This window comes from Anser anser, assembly GCF_964211835.1.
Source record: "Anser anser genome assembly, chromosome: 2".
Taxonomy (NCBI): domain Eukaryota; kingdom Metazoa; phylum Chordata; class Aves; order Anseriformes; family Anatidae; genus Anser; species Anser anser.
Window position 1 is genome coordinate 61,615,697 of NC_139721.1, and position 21,884 is coordinate 61,637,580.

The 21,884-nt window shown below is 41.7% G+C and overlaps 1 protein-coding gene across 5 annotated transcripts; it reads left to right on the plus strand.

Moving 5' to 3' along the window:
* Positions 1 to 5,433: 5,433 nt before the first annotated feature.
* CNDP1 (carnosine dipeptidase 1) lies at positions 5,434 to 21,651 on the plus strand. 5 transcript variants are annotated; one of them, XM_083821934.1, is made up of 12 exons: positions 5,434 to 5,500; positions 10,342 to 10,460; positions 11,052 to 11,195; positions 12,229 to 12,391; positions 13,464 to 13,552; positions 15,421 to 15,621; positions 17,003 to 17,087; positions 17,636 to 17,796; positions 19,232 to 19,396; positions 19,565 to 19,706; positions 20,109 to 20,256; positions 21,372 to 21,651. In XM_083821934.1, the coding sequence occupies exons 2-12, from the start codon at positions 10,383 to 10,385 to the stop codon at positions 21,475 to 21,477; spliced, it is 1,482 nt and encodes a 493-aa protein (XP_083678060.1). In that variant the 5' UTR covers positions 5,434 to 5,500; positions 10,342 to 10,382; the 3' UTR covers positions 21,478 to 21,651. The 5 variants fall into 5 exon arrangements, with proteins under 5 accessions (XP_083678060.1, XP_083678061.1, XP_083678058.1 ...); XM_083821935.1 differs by lacking the exon at positions 5,434 to 5,500 and adding an exon at positions 5,526 to 5,967; XM_083821932.1 differs by lacking the exon at positions 5,434 to 5,500 and adding an exon at positions 5,993 to 6,946.
* The last annotated feature ends 233 nt before the right edge of the window (positions 21,652 to 21,884 follow it).

The window sequence follows — 21,884 nt, forward strand, 5'->3', positions numbered from 1 at the left end:
GCTTCTCAGGTAGGTTATGTTGCAGAAATCTACTTGCCTAGCCAGTTTCCAATAGCTATCAACATGAAGGGAAAAAAAAAAAAAAGCAATCCTAACCTCTATAGCATGAAAGGGGGGAGGTGCCATGGAAAAGTTAAGAGCACAAGAGGAATAAGTTTTTGTGCTATTCTGGAATCCAGGATTTTGACCTACAAAAAACTGCTAACCACAATGTTAGGTTTTGTTCTGATAAAGGCATAATGCGCAGCCTGACCCTCCCCTGTCCCAGCCCCATGCCGTTCCCTCGGGTCCTGTCGCTGTCCCCAGAGAGCAGAGCTCAGCGCCTGCCCCTCCGCTCCCCTCGTCAGGGAGCTGCAGGCCGCCATGAGGCCTCCCCTCAGCCTGCTCTGCTCTGGGCCGAACAAACCAAGGCACCTCAGCCACTCATAAGTCTCGCCCTCTAGACTCTTCACCATCTTCATAGCCCTCCTTTGGATGCTCTATAATAGATTTATGTCCTTTTTATACTGTAGTGCCAGAAAATGTGTGCAGTGTTCAAGGTGAGGCTGCACCAGAACAGAGCAGGCCAATCCCTTCCCTTGACCAGCTAGCAGCAGCCCAGGATATGTTTGGCCCTTTTGGCTGCATAGCATCGTCTCTGTGGCAGAAAAGTTTTCCTTTTTTCCTTTGATGTTTCAGTATTTGTCCTTCTGTCTCTCGCACATCCTTGTGCTTGGCCACATGACTGCTTTCTGTTCCCCAAATTTTAGATTTCAGAGCAAGCTGCTGATGGCGGTGGCAGGAAGGGCTGGAGCCCAGAAGGGGCCTGGATGCTGATCAGTTGGGTGAGAGCCTTGCAGGAGAGGCTGGAGCCCTGCAGCAGGGGGGGATGCGCCAGGTGGGGATCCAAGCAGTCAGGCAGCTCTGCAAGCTAAGGGAGCGAGCTGAGGGCTGTCTGATGCCTCAAATTCAGCTCAGCATGGCAGAAAGAGACCACCTGCAGGCCAGCACCTTCTCTCAAAGGTAGGTAACTATAACCTTGTATTCGGGGCCCTGAGCAGAAAACCCTCTTCAGAAAGATGAAAACCAAAGCCAGGGTTGTGTTACTCATCTTAACTGCAAGAGTCTTGTCATTCAGGCAATGTGTAACCAACATGTGATTTCCTTCCCTCTGAAGTGCAGTGAATGGATACAAACTTTATGCATATTCATGAATTATTTAAATCATTTCAACCAAAATTCCAAAACTTATATAAGGACTTAGGCACTCGGAGTGCAGGATTAATGGCTGGATTAATGGTTTATATCCAAAACTGATTTTCAGAACTGTGATTCACTTGGAAGCTAAGAGCTATGAAACCATCACCTCTAAATGTTCAGATTCCTCTAGTGCATAAAATGCAAAGCCATGTCAAGGCACATGCTGCACTTTTATTGGAAGGCTATTTGAACATATAAGAAGCCTCTCCTCAGCTTGGAGAGACTGTAACAGAGCAAAAAATACTTATCTGTGGGGAAAATATTTTAAGTCCAGACTATAAATCCTAGTGGAACAAGTAGGGGCCCATTTTCCACAGAAGTTGTAATTAAGATTATAGCACCTCATCCAAAGATCCTAATCCGCTTGTCATGGATCCACTTCACTTGTTAGAAGGCTCAGAGCCTACGTGCAGGCATTTAATAAGGTGTCTAGATATGAATTAGTTTTCTAACCAAAGGCACCAGTCTTGTAATTATCTGTCTCTTTGCTTTTGTTGAGATGATATCACATCTTTCACAAAAATGGGCCGTCGATGGCGTGATTTGCATAACACATCACTGGTGCAGAGGCTCAACTTAACGTGCACGTCTGCTCTGGGCTCTAGCAGCGTTTATTTTACCCTTAATATAAACAGGGGCACTTTGATAGAAGAGAGGTGCTGTGAAATATCTCATGCTTCTCCTCAGGGAGGTTACAGCCACACAGACCTTCCAACAGTAACATCTGCTGCCATGAGATGCAAGCTGTGTTTGCATGCACATATGCATATACATGTGTACATTCATACGCGTATGAACAGTTCTTGTATTTTTAAGCTATTTTAGAGTGAATCTTATTTGTTAACAAAAGAATCTCTCTGCTTGCTTTGGCACTCTCACAAGTTGCCTTCAAAGATGGGATGGCTGCAATGGAAAAACACTCACAGGCTTTCTTCAAAGGCTGCTGCTTCTGGGACACCCAGCCAGGACACGGACATTAGCAAAGTGCCACGGCGGGTTAATGCCTCAGCACTCCAGCCTTGAAGGCATGGGGGAAGAGGGGCACGGTGCACACCACCACCTCAGCTACTCGTCTCCTGCCTCTGCTGACTCCCGGGCCCCACAGACAGTTTCTTTCTGGAAGATGGCGGTGCGAAGAGCTGCCTAAACACACGTTCTGCATGGTTAGCATCAGACTAATGCCACAAACTCGTAAAGCCAGCCTCTGACTCTAGCCACTGCATAGCTCCTGTCTGGGTATGTGACTGAGTTATCTACTGGGCAAGAGCCTCACCTGCATGGAGGGCGTTAATCACCCTCAGGGGAATGCTGCTGTGGTTTGGCTTAGCAAAGCTGTCTGAAGGATATCAAGACTGGAATAACCTCTTGCCATCACTTCAGTGTGATTAATATCTGAAAATACTTTTGCATAACTGTTAAAGAAATTTACAGTTTTGCTCTTGGAAAAAATAGAGTCTCCTATCCCGGCATTCAATGCACTGAAGTGGAAAAGATGCTTGACCAGGGACTTTTTTGTTCTTCCCCAGGCTGTCATTTAAACTCCGCATACTCAGAAATCTGTGTACAAAGTGCTTGCTGAACTGGCTGCTGTGTGGTGAGAACATGGTGTTTCAGAGTGTCCTGAACCTTGGTGGCCCTGTTCCTGGAAGGTGCTAAGCACCGTTGCTTCACACGGAGTACAGTCTGTAACCTTCACGAAGTGCTATGTGACCTGCTGCCTGGGTATGAAGGTTTTTCCTAAATTAACCTCCTTCCAGAGCCATACCCAGGTGGGATTATCGATGCTCCGGTAACAACTGTTTATTCAGTGTCTCAGGATTCTTCACCTCCCTACCAGTGCAATCCCATTCTCCTGTCTGACAGCTTTTTGCAGTGGGAAGCACTGCTTAAATTGTGGTCTCAGATTTTGGCATCGGTCAGGATCATCTCCAAAGATGATGGCTGGGAAATTCTCCTCAAGCTGCAGCATGAAGTGGGTAGGAGTGAGGAGGTGGAAGGGCTTGCTGCTGCTACACAGGGAGCAGACACAGAAATCCTAGAAAGGGAGAGATATTTTGGGGAGTTGTGTGGAGGGGCCTCTCCGTTCCACATTTACACTACTAGGAGACAAGGATAATTTCAGTTTTATGGAGGCGGTATATTGAGAAATGACAGTAGGCTGCAATAATAACCAGGTACCACTGATTATGACATTACAATATCTTCCCACTTCTCCTGAAATACACCTTCAAGAAATGAAAAATAGCCGGCTGGAGCTAGAGGTAATTGCTTAGAGAGTGACAGGTAGTGCTGAAAACCATCATATAATTTCTCTGCCAATGAAGTATTCCTCCCCACAGCATATTTCGTATGTATTTGCTCGCTCAAACTTACTACTGTTATTAGTTAAGATACTTTTAATTAAGGTAACAATTAAGGCACACTAGTTTTGCTGAAGAGCCACTGAAATGAAGTTACTCTTATTTGCATCAACACTTGGTTAACGAGTGAGGCTGCTGTCCTAATGTAGTAAGAGAAACTCAAAGCAGGAGACCATCTCTGCCCTGCATAGCTTACCTTTTCAAAGGGCAAGAGAAACAAAAACATCAGGGCTCCTTTTCTTTATCCTGCTGTTTTAGTTCTTCTCTTAATTTCCTGTAACTAATTTCTTCCTGCTTAAACACTTACTGTATTCCAAGGAGAAGGTATCTGTGTCAACATTTAGTCAAACTATTCGAGTAGAGTTCTTTACCTGTCCTCATAGGTTAGCCTTTCTTGCAGTTAATAAGCTACCATCACAGTGTTTTTATGAAGGAGATAAAACCGCCCGTATGTAGAAAGGCTTCTCAACGATGTTGTCAATGTTTATGATACTCCATAAATGGGATAACGACCATCAAACAATAACTCTCTTACACTGTGGACTCTAAACCTTGTTCTGAGTTATAAGGTATAAAATAAGGAGCAATTAGCAAAGAAATAATAAGTTACAAAGTAATAATCACTCTTCCTCCCAGCAATCATATTGTTTTTCAGTAGTATGAAGTGATAAATAGGCAGTTAAATGACTACAAATTTAGTTGACCTATTTGTAATCTTACACCTAGTATTGTAAGTCAGGAGTAACTCCAGTGAGAAACAGTTGTAAAGTAAAGGAAGGCAGGATTTATGTAAAAATAGAAATATTTTAAATGCAAATAAACATTTAATTTCCCCCCAACTTTGGAATTCATTTGCAAATGAGCTTTATATACTTAAACAAATGAAAAAATACTTAAATGAAAAGGTCTTTGTAATGCTCTGGGATAGGACCTTGCTTGCAAGATTGATGGTTGTTAATACAAAATGTTAGTACTGAATCTGACCATGGGGACAGCAGCACTTCCAAAATGGATGAAGAAGCATAAGGACAGCACCTAAAACGAGAAATTTGCTATAAGTTCAGAGGCCCTCTTGTATGGAAGATATGGCATCGAAAAGATGAAAATATCCCCATCTAAGTAGGTACAACACCCAGCAAGTCAGAATATAGTAAATATTCTTTATGTGTATTGTGGTTTTCCTTTTGGTACTTGCTGTATTTTAGGGGCGTTAAGAACCAGACTAGTAGCTCAGCTTACATGCTAGCATGTGTAGTTCAGCACTCATCTGTACCTCCTGTTATTCTTTCCTATGAACCTTTTTTCTGTGAAAAGAGCAAGGATCTTCTTAAACCAGTGTTTATCTGACTGCAGACCAATGAGCAGACAAGCTCAGAAAAATTTATTAGAAAAACAGTGAGTTATTTCTCTTCAGTGGGCAAAGAGTGAAATATTGCTGCCTGGGAGAAACTTTTCCCCTTTAGAGAAATCTACACTTTTCCTTTCCATTTTCCAAATAAAAGCAACAAACAAAATCCATCTCCTCTAAAACACCTCTGTAAAGCAGCAATACTTATCAGCATCGCCTGAGTGTTTTCTGATGCTGAGGTTACTGCTAGGATCTGGCACTTCCAGAGAATGGCCAGAGAGGAAAGGAAGAGGAAAGGGAATGGGAAAAGTTCTGCTGAGTTGGTGTGGTAGTGATTTGGATATCCTGCTTGGATTATTATATGATAGAGAAGCAGATTTAAGCGTCTAAGCCAAGAGTTAATCTTTAACTCAAAAGTAGCCCTTCAGAACTGCAGAACACATCGGCGAACGGAGATAAAATATCCCTGTTCTGCAGGTGGCAGAGGAGACCTTTCCAGCTCAGAGTCTCATCACCAGCCATAGCAGCAGCTGCAAAACAAGGGCACAAAGAGGTGAGGATTTTCTTCTTTAATATCATCCACAATACAGCAAAGCAGCGCTGTGGTCTTGTTTTTCTCTCTGAGGGGTCAACTTGGTCAAGGAATGCGGTGTCTGTCATTGCCATTCTCTGAAACGCCCTGGAGGCAGCTCCTATTGCAACGCTCCTCCAGAGCTGGCTGCTGGGGCTTGCACCCTCATCTGCCAGCAGTGCCAGGTTTTACCTGCGCTCTCCACCAAACCCAGTCCTTGCTGTCACACAGCTTGCTGGGCATGATGCTGGTTCTGTAACCACCTCCAACTGTGGTCAGGCTTTGTGCTTGTGTCCGGACCCGTGCAGCTCCTCTGGTCGTTACAGCTCCAGCGACTGCTCGTGGTCAGGGCTTGGCTCGAGAGCTGCCGCCTCAATTTGCCACCTCTCAGGGCCTCACCCCCTTAGCTGGAGAGGAAACGGAGCCTTGATTGCCTGATTCTGACAAAGGTAGGCCACTTATCGGTGAGTGTTGTTAAAGGAAGTTAAATAAAAACCCGGGTATCTCAGTTGTCTTCCCCAATGCCATTTCCGTAGAGGGAAGGTTTCTTCTGAGGGAACCCACTACCACCGGTTCAATCAGTTAGCTCCTACCACCATACGTATTTTTATTTCTTTTCATGTCAATTGTTCTTTATATTTTTGGCAAACTAGGTGATTTCTGACTTTATTTTCCCATGAGTTGGTTGCAAAATGTTCAGCTTTCATTGGCAATCCCTCCCCACGCCCCAGTCAAATGCTGTATCTCAGCATCTCAGGGAGGACTGCAACCTGAGACATATACGTGCCAGGAAGGGGGAGGAGGGCAGTAAAACACATTCAGGAGCTGCTTCTTGAATCTTTGTAAGCTTAGCTGATATATCACAGATTCATCATGGTTAAAAAAATCAACCTAAATTTCTTATTAAATCATCCCCTAAGGACACTAAGTTTTCTTTTAACAGTACTTAGTGAGATGGAAGGAAGTGAGACACAAAATGTTCTTATTGCAAAGGAATGAAGGAAGAGAAACTGTGTGACTGTCAGACATTATTTCTAAAAATAGTCATATTACTTTTTTTCCATAAGGCAGCAACTGCAATTTAGAATGAGAACAAATCAAATACACTCAAAATTGAACACTGAAGTCTTTGTTTGATGTTTTTTCTTTTGCAGGCTTTATCACCCTTTCACATTGTTTTTCCCCTCCTTGCAACTCTGAGCTATTTTAGCCTTGCCTGAAATCTTTCTACTCCTTTATCAGACTCCCTTTCTTACACAAACTTTTCCCTATACTGTCCAAATGCTTTCCATCAGCGTTGTTTGTGCATGAGCAATGCATTGACGTGCTGCTCCCCTTCCTCCATGAACTGCAGCACAACATAGCTGTTACCTGATTTCTTGTTTGACTTCTTAGCGTTTGGTGTGCCCTGCTACTTCAGAGGACTGTGTAAGTATCTCCTTGCAATCATTTTCTGAACTTTGCCACTGTTCATGCTTGTCTCTGTTATGAAAGCAACATTTTTTGTGATGTTCTATAAACTTTTATTGAAGTCCGTCTCTGGAAAATCTCAAATAATTATTTCATTTATTCCTAGGATGTTTTGCTTGCTTGAATGTTTTCTTTTTTTTCTTTTTTTTTTTTTCCCTCACACAGTGTTTAATTTTCCTTCTTTCTTTTTCTTAAGCGCTTAAAAGCTAATGAAACATGACTTGAAGACATATGTCTCTTGTCTGCATCTTTCCAGGTCATTTGCATGTAACATAAGCAGAGGAGGATACCATCACCATAGCACTTGTCCCCACGTAAAAGCAACTTTTTGTGATTCTGACCTTCATGTAATATTAAAAGAACTGCATTTCATCAAGTCACTCTAAGCTGCAAACTATGTACTCATTATTTTTAGAAAGAAAATGCATGGAATTCAGAAAAATTGAATATTTGAAGAGAGAGGGAAAATCACGTATGATGGAGAAACCAAAACTTACTCATTATATGAACTTGGATACTTTAACAACCATTAACGTGTTCAGCTCTGGGGCCCCCAATATAAGGAGGACATGGACTTGTTGGAGTGAGTCCAGAGGAGGGCCACAAAGATGATCAGAGGGCTGGAGCACCTCTGCTGTGAAGACAGGCTGTGACCCATCCTCTTCTCCCCATGTGGGGACCAGCTCCCTAAGGAGCTCTGAGGGGGAAGCTATGATGTCTGCAATAAAGATCAGCATAAAGACAACCTTTGCTCTCCTCAGACCTGCTTCTGGTTAAAACAAGGTGGTACTTTGATTATCACTCTCCCCCCCCAAACATCTTAACACTTAAATAATCACAGAATCACAGAATGGTTTGGGTTGGAAGGGACCTTAAAGCCCACCCAGTTCCAACCCCCTGCCATGGGCAGGGACACCTCCCACCAGACCAGGTTGCCCAGGGCCTCGTCCAGCCTGGCCTTGAGCACCTCCAGGGATGGGGCACCCACAGCTTCTCTGGGCAGCCTGTGCCAGTGCCTCACCACCATCACAGTGAAGAACTTCTTCCTAACCTCCAATCTAAATCTCTCCTCTTTTAGTTTAAAACCATTCTTGTACTGGGGGCCCCAGACCTGGACGCAGCAGTCCCAAGTGGGGCCTCACAAGGGCAGAGCAGAGGGGGACAATCCCCTCCCTCGCCCTGCTGGCCACTCCTCTGTTGATGCAGCCCAGGACACAGTTGGCCTCCTGGGCTGTAAGCACGCACTGCTGGCTCACGTCGAGCCTTTCATCCACCAGAACCCCCAAGTCCTTCTCTGCAGGGCTGCTCTCAGTGAGTTCTTCTCCCAGTCTGCGCTCATGTCCGGGACTGCCCCGGCCCAGGTGCAACACCTTGCTCTTGGACTTGTTGAACCTCATGAGGTTCACATGGGCCCACTTCTCAGCTTGTCCAGGTCCCTCTGGATGGCATCCCTTCCTTCTGTTGTATCAACTGCACCACTCAGCTTGGTGTCATGTAATGTTTCAGTGCTTAATATCTCCACCCTTAAAATCCCCTAGGTTTGGATTTGTCTTGTCTCAATCAAAAAAATCATCTCCGTATCTGTGCTTTGCAGCTTTGCTCTACTGTGAAACTGGCTTTTGGTCTCTTGCAACACCAGTCCTTCCAGTGTCAGCAGGCGTCAGGAACTGGACTCTGGTGATTAGATCCAGTGCACTGGGGCTTCTCAGAGCTTTACTTCACAGAGCGAGCTGTGTCACAGGCAGGGTAGATGTAACCTTGCTTGCAAGGAAAAGTAGGAAAATGCAGCCTAAACTTCATGCAGCCAGGATCTCCATAATCGCTCTTCAACTTCTAGACCTGTCCTTCACCAAGTTCCCAGAGTTTATGATGGAGGCAGTGTTTCAGAGAGTGTTCACAAAGCTGTTTTGTCTCGTTTGTCTCTATAGCAAAACTGATCTGCAGTTTTTACAGGTAAATGTGCTTTGACAAGAGGACAAACACCTTACTGTTTAAAAACAGGTCTTGCAGGCTTTTAGGTCAACAGTAGAACCACAGAAGTGGTTTTTTGCTTAGAGATTTGCTGGCTCTAGTTTGATTTTAAAGATCAAACCTCCAGACCCTTTGGAGTAACTGAGTATAGGAGATGAACTACCTGACTGGGTTAAAAGAGCCTGCATACCCTAGATTTTTTATTTTTTTAATTTTTTTTAATCCTTGCACATTTCAAGTACCATTGCAATAAAAGTGTCCGTGTCCATTGCTGGAAGCACACCATGTCACTGGGTGCTGGAGTGCCTTACCAAGCTGGAGTGCTTGCTTCCCAGGTGGAATAAACCCAGTTCTTCTTTCCACTCCCCTACTCTTCTTACTTCCTCTCCCTCCTCTTGTTCATAACACGGGTTTTCCATCTTCCTTCTCTGTCAGAGAAACATAATTGAAAATATTATTATTGCTATAGACTATCATCTTAACGATGCATCAGAATTAAGGAGTTAGGTATGGACCTGCAACTGCACGTTTCATCCCCAGCACAGAATATTTTTAAAGTCAGCGTGTTGGGTCTTGACCCTGGGATCCATCCCATTGCACAGCCCTATACAGCAGCTATTCTGAACTTAGCCCCACCCTCTACGTATTACTTGGCTAACACTGATTCAGGAACTACAGCAGGCACTTCAGGGAAACAAGAAAGGAAAACTGCAGAAAGGAAGAAAAGCACCAAAATACTATGGCTTTTAAATCTTCACTCATCTTGTGAAAAACAAGGCACAGAGAGGTTTGTAAGCACTAAATGACTTCTGCACTTATCAAGTGTTTCGGTATTGCTGCTGTTCTTATTCAACTGCAGAAGCTATTTGCTGGAGCTACTCTCCTGCACTGGGATTGCTATCCCTTATTCATGTGAAACACACAACGTGTGTCAGTGAATCCATTTTTCTCTCTCTTTCTGGAAATGAAGAGGAAGAAAGATGAGTCCCCTGGGCAGATGGTGCGTGTTGGTGTTTGCAAGTCTTCCCCTGCAGCTGCCTTTGCAGAATGCGCAGTGTGAGGTTTGTGCATTGAGAAATGATGCAGCAAAAATTTCTTTAGAAAATACTTCCCTTTATTTCCTTATAAAGCAGAAATTGTAAAGCTATTTACTCTTAGGTCATTTTTCCCCACTTTTTTTTTTTTCTTTCAGAAAATTAGTTATGAATTGATTCCAGACTTTATGTGGTAAAATGTCTCAGGCATCCTTTCTCATGGCCTGAAGGAATTAAATGAGATTTAAATAAGGCTCAGTGTTTTGCAGTTGTCTATGGTTTTCAGCAATGAACAGAAGTGCAAATTGCAGGATGTCTCTAATGTTGAATTTTATCTTTAACTTTCAGGTACTGTCCACCTCACCCTCGAGCTGCTCTTTAAGGCAGGAATGTCCTCCCCATCCTCCTCAGCATTGGAGACTGAGATCTTCCAGTATATTGATCTGCATCAAAGTCATTTCATTAAGGTAAGAACTTTATTGCAGGGAAATGTCTGGAGGGCAGCTGTAATGTCCCGGAGGCCTGTGCTCCCCATGCCAGATGAGTATTTGCCACTAAGGTAACAGCAGGGTTTGGGATCTGGCATCAGGTGTGCCACTAAGCAAGGTTGCAAGGGGACAGTCAGTACTGGGGATACTTTAGTTGGAAGTGGGATTTGCATGGACTTCCATAGACCAGTTGGCTGTGGGGACCCTCCAGGTGTGGGCACAGAAAGGCTCCACCGAGCCAAAATGCACCCGAATGGGAGAAGCAAGCCAGATCTTGCAGCTCCTGCTTCTGTCTGCAAGGGAGCTCTGCAGAGAAGTGACAGCATTGGGCTCTGATGATGTGCTGGGGGCTCTGATGAGCTTATGTGTACGCTGTAGGCACAAGAAAGGGGATCCTGGCTCTTGGCAAACCTTTATCAGGTGGAAAAATACAGCTTCCATGATGTTGCTGTGACAGGATGGAAGGGAAACTGTCTTCCACTAAGAAGCTTTACATATCCACAGGCCAACCACAGATTCCTGGGTTTTAGACCAATTGTCTTACTTAGCTGTACTTGTTCTCCTGCACAGGATCTCAAGGAATGGGTGGCTGTGGAAAGCGATTCCGTGCAACCAGCCCTGAGGAAAGAAGTCATACGAATGATGGCGTTGGCAGCAGGCAAACTTGCAGCTTTGGGAGCCACTGTCAATTCAGTAAACCTGGGATCACATCAGGTGCCTTTTCTTGTATTTAAAATGTCATACCTGCACATATATCATGTTCTGCCTACCACCGTCAATGCTATGTATATGCATATATCTCTTATGACTTACTGGTATTTTTGGTAGCTAGATGACAATTTATCAATAGTCCCACAGCCACATGATACCTGCTGAATTCAGCCCCTCCTCACACTGATTACCAGCAGACTTAGGAGACCACAAGTGCAATTATGGTTGACAAGTTATATAGCAACAGCCTGTGTCTCTAACAGCAAGGAATGGATGACCTGCTGTTGGAGCAGACACCAGAGATACATCTCTGTCTAGGGCCAAAATGTTGTTTCACAAAACGGACTTTTTCCTTTGATTGCTGGGCAAGAAGCTGCTATACTTTGGTATTGCAACAGACCGATACAGACCGATATTATTGTGAATACAAGGGAGTGTACACATTATTTACTTCCTATTTCTTGCTCCTGTGAGACACCCAGCCTCTTTCGGCCAACGTGGAGATCTGTTCTGCATACCTACAAATTATAGGATTAGTTTGGAACCTCAACCTAAAAAACATTCCTTAATGGCTGTTCCTGCATCCTGCCAGGAAAACTTTATTTTGTTTTGTTATTTGAAGTTGCAGGCCTCCTGCCATCTGTCTGTTGCAAAATCAACCCCGCATGAGTTTCTGTGTGGCTTTTGACTATTTTAATGCCACAGCATATGCTTTTGTCACTATAGCACACAGTTGACATTGCCTTCTCTACTGCTGGGAAGTAAAAGTTTATTAAAGAGTGCATTTATGACAGCGCAACATTAGAAGAACTCCATAAAGCCCTGGCACAACCTAAGCATTTGTGGAGAAAATCTTAATTCCTCTGGGTAGGTTAGATTTGGATTCAAAATCAGATTTAAGGACCTGATCAAATTAGAGCCAACTGAGTAGGCAGAAACATTTTCAAAATTGAGAATTCCAGTTCTTCTTACAACATTTGCAAGTTTTCAAAGGTTTGGTTTTTTCCTTTGTTGCTTTTTTAATATTACTTTATAGCTTCCTGATGGCCAGCACCTCCCACTGCCGCCTGTTATTCTCGGGGAGCTTGGCAAGGATCCACAAAACCCCACTGTCTGTTTCTACGGCCATGTGGACGTGCAGCCTGCCAGAAAGGAAGATGGATGGAAAACTGACCCTTACACATTGACTGAAATTGATGGTGTGTACCTGGTCATAGTTTTTGTGTCATTATTTGGATATGTGACTCGGGGATCTCCAGTAGGAGGAATTTCCTTGTACACTTAACTACAGCATGAGCACTTCTCCCATGGAAATCTGTGGGCTAAATCCTGCAGCTTTACATCTTGATGTCATGCTGTGACTGGTGAGACTGCTTAATATTTGGTGTGGATAAGCCATGTGAGGTTAATGTCACTTTACAGAGTGTTCATTAGAGAGTCCATTTCTGCTTTAAGGTTGTTGTTGGATCAACCATTGTCCTTCCTCACCCTTTTTGTTCTTACTTCATAATCCTTTAGCACCTCCACCCACCACACTGGAGCTTAGGAGCATTTGGGTGGAAGAAGGTCAGGCCCTTCTTCATGTAGCAATCTTTCCCGTGCAATCAGCAGAGCACGGAAAGCTCCTTTCACTGAAGACAAATGCTGGATGGCAGGTTAAAGGATGAGTAAGGCCAAGAGCCCAGAGATCCTGGTTCCCCACACTATAACCATTAAGTCACCCTTTCCCATCTGCTGGGTCTGGTTCCAAACACCTTTATTGGGGTAACTCTTCTGTCTCCAGTGGGAATTGCCATAGGTATATATTGCTGTACATGAAACCAGTCTGTTCCTGTATATAGCTGTATGGTTGAGTGCTAAAAAAAAAATGTTCTGTACCTATACCTGTAGGACCTGGCGCTCAGGGACATGTTTTAGTGGGTGACATTGGTAGTAGGCTGATGGTTGGACCAGATGGTCTTGAAGGTCTCTTCCAACCTTAATGATTCTATGAAACAGCTCTTAAGAACAAAAGTGGAACCCAGAAATTGGCAAGTAGCAGAAACCACTGTATGATGTATATAAAAAAACAAAAAAGTATAGTCCACTGGGAAACCACCACCGCCTTCATTGTAACAAGTCAATGAAATTCTGATTCTGTTGACACCTCTCTTGACACACCTCTTTTACAGCTTCTGTGGCAACAGGAATTTTCTGAGTGCTTTGAAGTGACTAGAGGAGTTTCAAAGACTGCTTGAAATCTTTCATCTTTTTTTGTTTTTTTTTAATAAGGAAATCTCTATGGCCGTGGAGCAACAGATAATAAAGGACCGGTCTTAGCTTGGATAAACGCAGTGGAAACATTTAGAGCCTTGAAATTAGTAGGTATCAGTGAGGAATTATTTAGTTATTATTATAGTACCTCTCTGGAGGAATGCATTTACTTTCTTTTGACATAGATAATACCTCTCTGCCCCAACAGACTATGTGTATTTTGAAATATCAGCTTATTTCTAATGCTATATCCAGGGCACTGGTTCCACTCCAGTACAAATATATAGTCAAGTATTTTTATATTGAGTAGCCTTTATGCAATGTAGAAATGGTTTTGCTGTCATTGCCCTGCAAAGGAAAACAAACTAGGGGAAGCATTTAATTTATATTACATACGTTATACAGCTTTGATACCCTATTTTCTTGGTAGTTTTTAAAATGGTAAAATAACATATATCAGGGAATGGTGATGAAATCTCATCTGCACTGTTTAATTCTTTTGATCTTTGGCCTTGGCTACCTGTAAGTTACCTTCAGTTTGTGTATGCATGAAGAAAGCACCTAAAATGCTTATTCCTAACGGGATGTTCTTTCAACAATAGACCTATCAATGAAAATGCTTTGAGTGGGTGCGTTAACCAAGTACAAATATATTTGCTTAGAGACTGCCATAGGTCTAAGAATCAAACTCTTGCCTAAACCCTACGATGGCCAACGTAGTTATCATTAAATCTGAATGGTTAATACTTTTGTGGTAGTTTTATCCCCAGTGCAAAATTAAACCAACATATACTCTAAGTTTGTTACTCGGTCAGCGAACACCCTTTAGGGTGATTTTACACAGTACATTTTGTTAGACTGATGAAGAACAGTTTTCTGCCTCTGCTATGACATGGCACAGTTTGAGTTGCAAGTTTTGGCTTTTAAAGACTTTGTGCAGCCTCTGGAAAACTAATGGTCTTCTTGCATCAGTAGTACTGAATTTACCTTGGTGCCCCTAATATACAAACACAGACAGATGTCTGTCTTTCTGCAGCTTTCCATTTTTTCAAATCACTAATAGCTATTTTGTCATTTTTAACAAGTAAACAAAAATAAATATTTGTCATTTGGGGATCTTCCCTTAGAAAACAGCACGGGCCATCAGGCAATACACACAAACTGTTTTTCTAAATTTTCTGGGGCCATTTGAAGAACCATCAGTGAACCCATCCATAGCACAAGTTCATTTAACTCTAAACGTTTGTTCCTGGGTTTAATCTGAGAATTGAATTAAAACAGAAAGCTTTCTAAAGCCTGCAATGAGAAAATGAATTGGAATGGGAAGCTAAGTTCAAATTTATTTCTCCTATGGGACATGTCAGCATTTCCAACTCTCACTATTCCACAATAAAAGTTCTCTTTGTTACTCTTGGAAATGCATCCTTATGAGCTAGCAGGCCTACAGATTCATGAGTGCCAGAAAGACAACTATCAGGGAATCACCAGCAGCATTTTTACCAGCAGGTGACTACCCTTGGCGATAGGTAACGTGTTACCTACAACAAACAACAGCAGTGGACCTTTGCCAGTGCTTCCCACATGGGCACTAGTAGCGGGAATCCAAGAGGCTGGGAATATTCTGTGAAAATGCCATTGCCTTTACACAGATTTTCCAAAGCAATTAAAGTATTTAATAGTACCAAAGAGAAATCCCATGACAGACTAGCAAGTTTTCTGGAAACAGAAGTTAAAAGGTGTTTGCTTTTACATTCTCCTTTAAAAAAAAAAAAAAGTAGAGAAAAACGAACTTTGATGGGAAACTGTATGTGTGTATCTATCAATACCCCTTCTATTGAAACAAGATGTATATCCTATGTCTCTCTTTTCCTAATATATTGCATACTGCAAGTCAGTCTGTTTTTTTTTTTTAAATATTCCTTTTTAATTTTGAAAGTGCTTGTTCCTTACCCAGACTTCTCTGCTGTTCATTCAGGCTATACCAGTAAACTTCAAGTTTATTATTGAAGGTATGGAAGAAGCAGGGTCTTTGGGGCTAGAGAAGCTACTCGAAGAAGAGAAACAGTGCTTTTTCTCAAATGTTGATTACATTGTGATTTCGGACAACCTCTGGCTCAGCAAGAAGAAGCCTGCCCTCACATATGGGACACGGGGCAACGCCTGCTTCTTTGTGGAGGTAAGAGACACAGGTTCACGTCAGCTGGCAAGGCCTCTGACCAGTGAGCAGTGATGCTCCTGTGATCACATCTGTCTCTACACGCAGAGAAAGGCTGAGAGGAAGCTGAATATTTACAAATGCAGGTCTTTCGTACTCTTCCTTGATTGTGCAGATTTCCCTCCTCATTTCAGTCGTTAGCCTTAATTTGCTTTCATTAATTTCTCTTCAATCATCATTTCTCCACTCAGGAGAAATCTCCACTCTCTCCTCTTGCTCTCTTTCCTACCCGATTACTCTCCTGTCCCTCTCCCTCACCACCCCTTCCTCACATCAACTCCATCCTCCTGCACCTCTCCCCACCCCACTCCAACACTATTTCTTCTGCTGTTCTTGCCCTTCTGCAGCAGATACTGCTTAGTGCAACATCTCTGCCTAGAGGCACTCAATTTAGTTGGATCCCTGTGTTTAAAAGCTGTGCAAAATTTTCCCAGCCATTGGCAGAAGCAAGTAACAGTGCACTGCAGTATATTTAGCAGCCAATGTGAGCTATTGCGAAATGAAGAGAAATTTGTCATCTGGAAACTTAAAGCATAAAAGAAATTCAGAGAGAAGATTAAAGAACTAGGGACCTAAAGGAAAAATCTACATTAACCTTTATGTCTGAAAATGAACGAAATTTGCTTTTAACCAAAGCAACCTCAGCAGCCTCGATTCTATTTATCTAAGTCTAGATTAAGACAAATTATGATATTAAAACATCAGAAATGATCTCTGCCCACTACCAGACAGTTGCCTTTAATGAGGTTTAGAGAAGAATAAACAAGTTTGTTGCACAAATATAGTTTAAGATAAACCTGAGTATGCAAATGTGTCTGGAAAAACAACCCATTTAATAAAGCAAATGCCTTTCTCTGTTCTAAAGCTGTGTGATTTGAGATGCTTCTAAATTCTTATTTGTTGCAATCTGGAATTAAGGTTGGACATATATTTTCTTAATGTAAAACAAGTAAGGTTCTTTCTTGCCTTTGTTAGGAAGATTTTTGCATTTATTCTGCAATGTTAGAAACAGTAATATGCAAGTGTTTCACTTATGATGTATTTAATCTTACTGAAGCAAAAGAGGAAATGGAGAGGGATCCTTGCTTTCAAATGCCAGTAAATAGTATAGATAGCTGAATTTCTCTCTCCAGTGGTTAAAACAAAGTCCTATCTTCTCTTTACCAGGAGCAGATTGTTCCTGACATGATGTTTCCTATTTCATGAATAGAAACTCATAATAGCTTTCCATTTATTTGTGGCCTCGTTTAAAAAAGCAAAGCTACCAGTCCCTGTGGAAAACAAATACCTGCGGAAGAATGAGGTAGGGACTATTTACATCTAAGCCATGTTTTTGGCACAGGTTGAGGGTGGTGACAAGGACCTTCACTCTGGAACTTTTGGAGGCATCATTCACGAGCCGCTGACGGACCTGGTAGCTCTGCTGGGTAATAACGTGCATCATTGCTCAGGAGTAGCTGGGGAATGACTAGCAATCAACCTAATGAAGATCAGTGCCATACTTAATTGACCCGAGTAAGTCAAGTCTAACTGAAGCGTGATTCCCAGGTTTCCAAACCTCAGCACAGCTATGGTGACAGCAGCTGAGGAAGGGAATGTCCCTGGTAAGACCAGATGTGCTTGTTGAGCTGTTTTCAGTCTAATACTCAGATGCTCATCAAGGATGTTTAAGGATTACTTTACATACACAGGTAGTAAAACCTAACTTTTTAATGCAGATTTGTATCCCGGCAGCTGGGCTGACACACGGCAAACAGTAGCTCACTGCTTTTCGTACTAAACATGAAAATACATCAATTCAATGTGGCAATCAATTCCGTGTGGCAACCTGATGGCTGCCTAGAGTTGTTAGGAGTTAGTTGTTAGGGTTACTCATTTGGTTAACTCAAAAGAGTTAGGTAGAAGGGAAAAGGTGTGATTGCCAAGCAGAACAAATAGGTCCTACTTTTAATGATATCTTTGTCTTCTTTCATAGACAGCCTTGTGGATCCCACAGGTCATATTCAGATCCCTGGAATCTACGACAGTGTCGCTGCCCTGACAGAGGAGGAGAGGAAATTGTATGAATCCATTGAATATGATCTAGAGGAACATAAAAATAATAGTGGAGTGAAAAAATTCCTCTACAGTACCAAGGTAAAATAAGATCTGTATAAAAGGACAGCAGAAAAAATTTAAATCACCCATTCATAGCATCTATGGGCAAAGCCAAACTGAAATAATTTCAGTCAATGGCAAAATAAAGGAGCATAGAGCATTAAAAGGTAAATTAAATTAATCTGCTGAAAATGTAAGCTACAACATCTGGGCAAGTTTATCCAAGATATGAATAATAAATGAGCAAATCAAAGCATTTGTCTCCCCCGTCTCTCGTAATGCAGACCCTCTCCCTCCGTACCCCAACTAACCAACCAAAGAAAGTAAGCATTTAAAACCCTGCATACAGGTTACAGAGTAGGAAAGAAACTATATTCAGCTCTGAAAAATGGGAGGCAGCTTTAGGCTGGTGTGTTTTGGGTGGTTTTCATTCGTTAATTTTTGTTTATTGATCTTGGTGTCTGTTGAGCATGCCAAAAAAACACCCAAAGCTATAAGCTTTTCTTTGCCAGAATTTAAAAATTATTTCCTAAATAAAAATCAGCAGGTGAGGGCTGGCTTAGAAAAATCTCTTTGCAAAAGGCTCGCAGCTTGGAGAAAGGGAGGAGTGATTCATTTTTTATTACTAACATAATTATACTGGTATTAGTTCTAATGTGAATGCTTTTATTTCCATGAAGAAGCTTCTGAATTGGCCTAAGCTAGATTGTAATAATCTGTAATGTGCAAGTATAATGCAACAGTAAATGAGTTTTGATGCTTTACCTATATTTGGGTGAAGTGGTGCAAATTTTATGTGTACATAATGCTCCAATGCCATAAAAATGGAGTACAAAGAAAGGAGTAGCGCTCTGGGGTTCTGCGCACAGACCAGCTTACAAAGCTACTTTAAAAAAAAAAAAAAGTGTCCTCTTACTGTCTCTCCTTCTTTAGAATAAGAATTTTCATTTTCATTTTTTTTCCTTCTTACCTTCTCCAGAAACATAAAAAAAGCATCAGCTTGAATATTATCCTCTTACTTCTCCTACTCTTTAACTGCTCATTAGAAGGATTTCTCACCTTGTATCAACTGAATGGGGTCTGCCTAAACTGGTCACAGGCTTCTCCTTGTAGAAACCCTGAGATCCATAGATGGTCAATCAGTTGCTCTGATCTTACTTGGCACTAAAAAAATCACTGCTACGATATTTTTAATAGTGCTTCACATTTCTTGTTGTGCATGAAAAGCTGTTCTCAATCTAAACGTTTCTACAGAGAAGCTAATGTTGACTGAAAGGAATAGTATTTTTTTAAATGAAAAGACAGGATTAGTTTGAATTACAAATCAAATATCTTTAAAATACAGAGGTCTCCAAGTACAACATGGATGGAAAACGCTTGTGTGTTCACTTTGACTCTATCAGTTGTGAATGGTTCCAGTGTCACCTTCTTCCCCTCTTCTATTTTTTGTCTTTTTTTTTTTTTTTTTTTGAAGGAAGAGATACTTCTGCACCTGTGGCGTTATCCTTCACTCTCTATTCATGGGATTGAAGGAGCTTTTCATGAACCGGGAATTAAAACAGTCATTCCAGCAAAAGTCATAGGGAAATTTTCAATTCGCCAAGTCCCCTACATGGACCTTTCAGTTGTGAAACAACAGGTAAGAAGCCAAAGCCAGGTTCTTTCTACTGTGTGAACTAAAGTCCCCCTTTAGCACCTCACAACTTTACAACCCCAGTAGTAAACTGAGTGTTTCTAGCATTTAGATGTTCGTAAGAGCAATTTCAAGAAGATGAAAGCATCTAACTGAAAGGTGTTTGCCTTGTAGGTGGAGGAGCACTTGAAGAATGTGTTTTCCAAGAGGAACAGTCCAAACAAACTCAAAGTGTCTATGCCACTGGGTGCGAAACCCTGGGTTGCTGACGTTAATGATCCACTATATAAAGCAGCAAGAAGGGCAATAAAAACAGGTATGTTTCTTCATTTTTAGTTTTGATGTGTCTGCAAGTCTGCAGGGAAACTGTGCTCATCCATTAAGAAAAAAGGGATTTCCCAATTCAGTGTTATGGTCATGTACCCTTATGTATGTCATTGATTTTGACAGAACAACTCAGCCTCCAATCTTGCTGAGCTGGGGTGTATTTAATAGGAGTAGCCAAAAAAAAAAAAAAAAAAAAAACCAACTTGTTTAGTTCTTTCATGTACAGTTACAAAGCCAGAGGTTTGTAGAGTGCAACTGATCCGTGACATCATTTAGCTACAATTTCTACTCAGAAGCTCTTCATGATTGAGCAGATTGCAGATATTTGGTAACAGAAGAAAGCATCTTTTGTTTCACTTATGAATTAATTAATTCTTTGCATGTATTTCAGTTTTTGGAGAAGATCCAGATTTTATTCGGGATGGTTCAACAATTCCTATTGCCAGACTGTTTCAGACCATAACGCAGAAAAGGGTGATAATGTTTCCGATTGGAGCGGCCGATGCTGGGGAGCACTCCCAAAATGAGAAAATAAGCAGGTTTCTTTTACTCATTCATTTGTGCTATAAGGGAAGGGTGGAGAACTGAAGTCTTCTGGTACTCACACATAACCACTGATGGATGGGAACCTTTGTTCTCCAGTGGACAGTCCCAAACTACTGTCTCCAGCAAACCTGTTGTGTTGCCATGCAGAAAGCAGAATTCCAAATGTAGCACAAACTGCTATATGTACTTTTCATGAGATGTCTACTCCATCTTTAAGTACATCACAGTGGCAGTTTTCATTGCCATGCCAGTGAAATTTGCCTCTGGTCTGAAAGATGATGATGTAGAAGGGCACTTTTCCCCACAGCATCCATTTTGAAGTGTTGCAGTCAGATGTACTCAGGCTGATGGTTAAGTGTATTTATACTACAGCGAGCCAAACTAGTGTAACTATATCAAAATTAGAGTGCTGCCCTTGCAGTTTCTGAGTTGGGTTTTGCCAAGCTCATCCTAAAATTAATTCTCAGACGATTTTTTTTCCCCCTTGGTTTAGCCCCAAAACTTTCAGTTACAGACGATAGTAATCAGCGTACTTTACACTGAAACAGTTTTCTCTGAGAATCCTGCAAAGGAATCCTGCAAAGGTGTGCCAGTTCCAGGGTATCCAGAATTTCAGAGCACTTTGTCCTTTTTTCAGGAAGCTGTTTCATCCTTCTGTTCTTTGCAATGTAAATGTGTGAGAGCAAACCACATCTGTACTTTTCACATCAGAGAGTAAAATGAAGTCACCTCTCTGTCCATTTCTTTTGGCTGTGATAATTATGCTCTTGACTCTGAGAAATTTGCCATCGTCACAGGCATGAATGGGGAGTTAGAACACAACACTTTTTCTTCTCATTTTTGGAGAGGTGTTTTTCCTCTTACCCTTCTCCTGAACTAGAATAAGTCATGATGAAGGACGGTAATAAGGAACTGACGAGTGATTCCACATGCTAAACTCATTACTAATAAATTGGTGTTTTTTTTTTTTTATGAGATCTTTTGTCAGTTCTTTTTGGTGGCCAGTCTCACAAACTCGCCTGAATATACTCAAACCTTGGACTAGGCTACTAACTGAACAGCAGACTGGCCTGACAGGACGTCATTCTCTTTCTTTCCTGCTTCACAGACACAACTACATTGAAGGAACCAAAGTGTTTGCAGCCTTTTTCCTGGAGATATCAAAGCTACATGGGCAGTTACGTGAAACTTCCAGCCCAGAGACTAACAACTGATAGACCATCGTAACAAAATTAGCAAAGCACTTTTTTTTTTTTAATTTTAATTTTTTTATTTTTTTTCAGTTTTAGGCTTTCTAATTTCCTAGTCTGGAAAAACATGTAAATCACATATTTTATGTGACTGAATTTGTGGAAAAAATAAATGCTGTGCTATTATTTGGCGTACTGCTAAATGACATGCATTTGTTATTCAGCCAGTTAATTGGACTTACCCCTGATGCTATAAAACAGAGCTATGGATAATTCATTCTTGTGGAGTAGAATGTGTTATATTTTACTCTTAAAATTTAGGGCAAAGGGAATTTTGACATTTACTTCATTAAAATTACTTTATTTCTATTTTGTAGTATGCCCACGTTTATGCCACCTAGCTCATATTCCAGTTTCTGAATACAAGCAAT

Bases quoted from the DNA above. Each gene is read 5' to 3' on its own strand.
- CNDP1 (XM_083821934.1), top strand. From the start codon at position 10,383: ATGTCCTCCCCATCCTCCTCAGCATTGGAGACTGAGATCTTCCAGTAT. The intron at 10,461-11,051 runs GTAAGAACTTTA...TCTCCTGCACAG, and splicing joins ATCAAAGTCATTTCATTAAG to GATCTCAAGGAATGGGTGGC. The intron at 19,397-19,564 runs GTAAGAAGCCAA...TTTGCCTTGTAG, and splicing joins TTTCAGTTGTGAAACAACAG to GTGGAGGAGCACTTGAAGAA.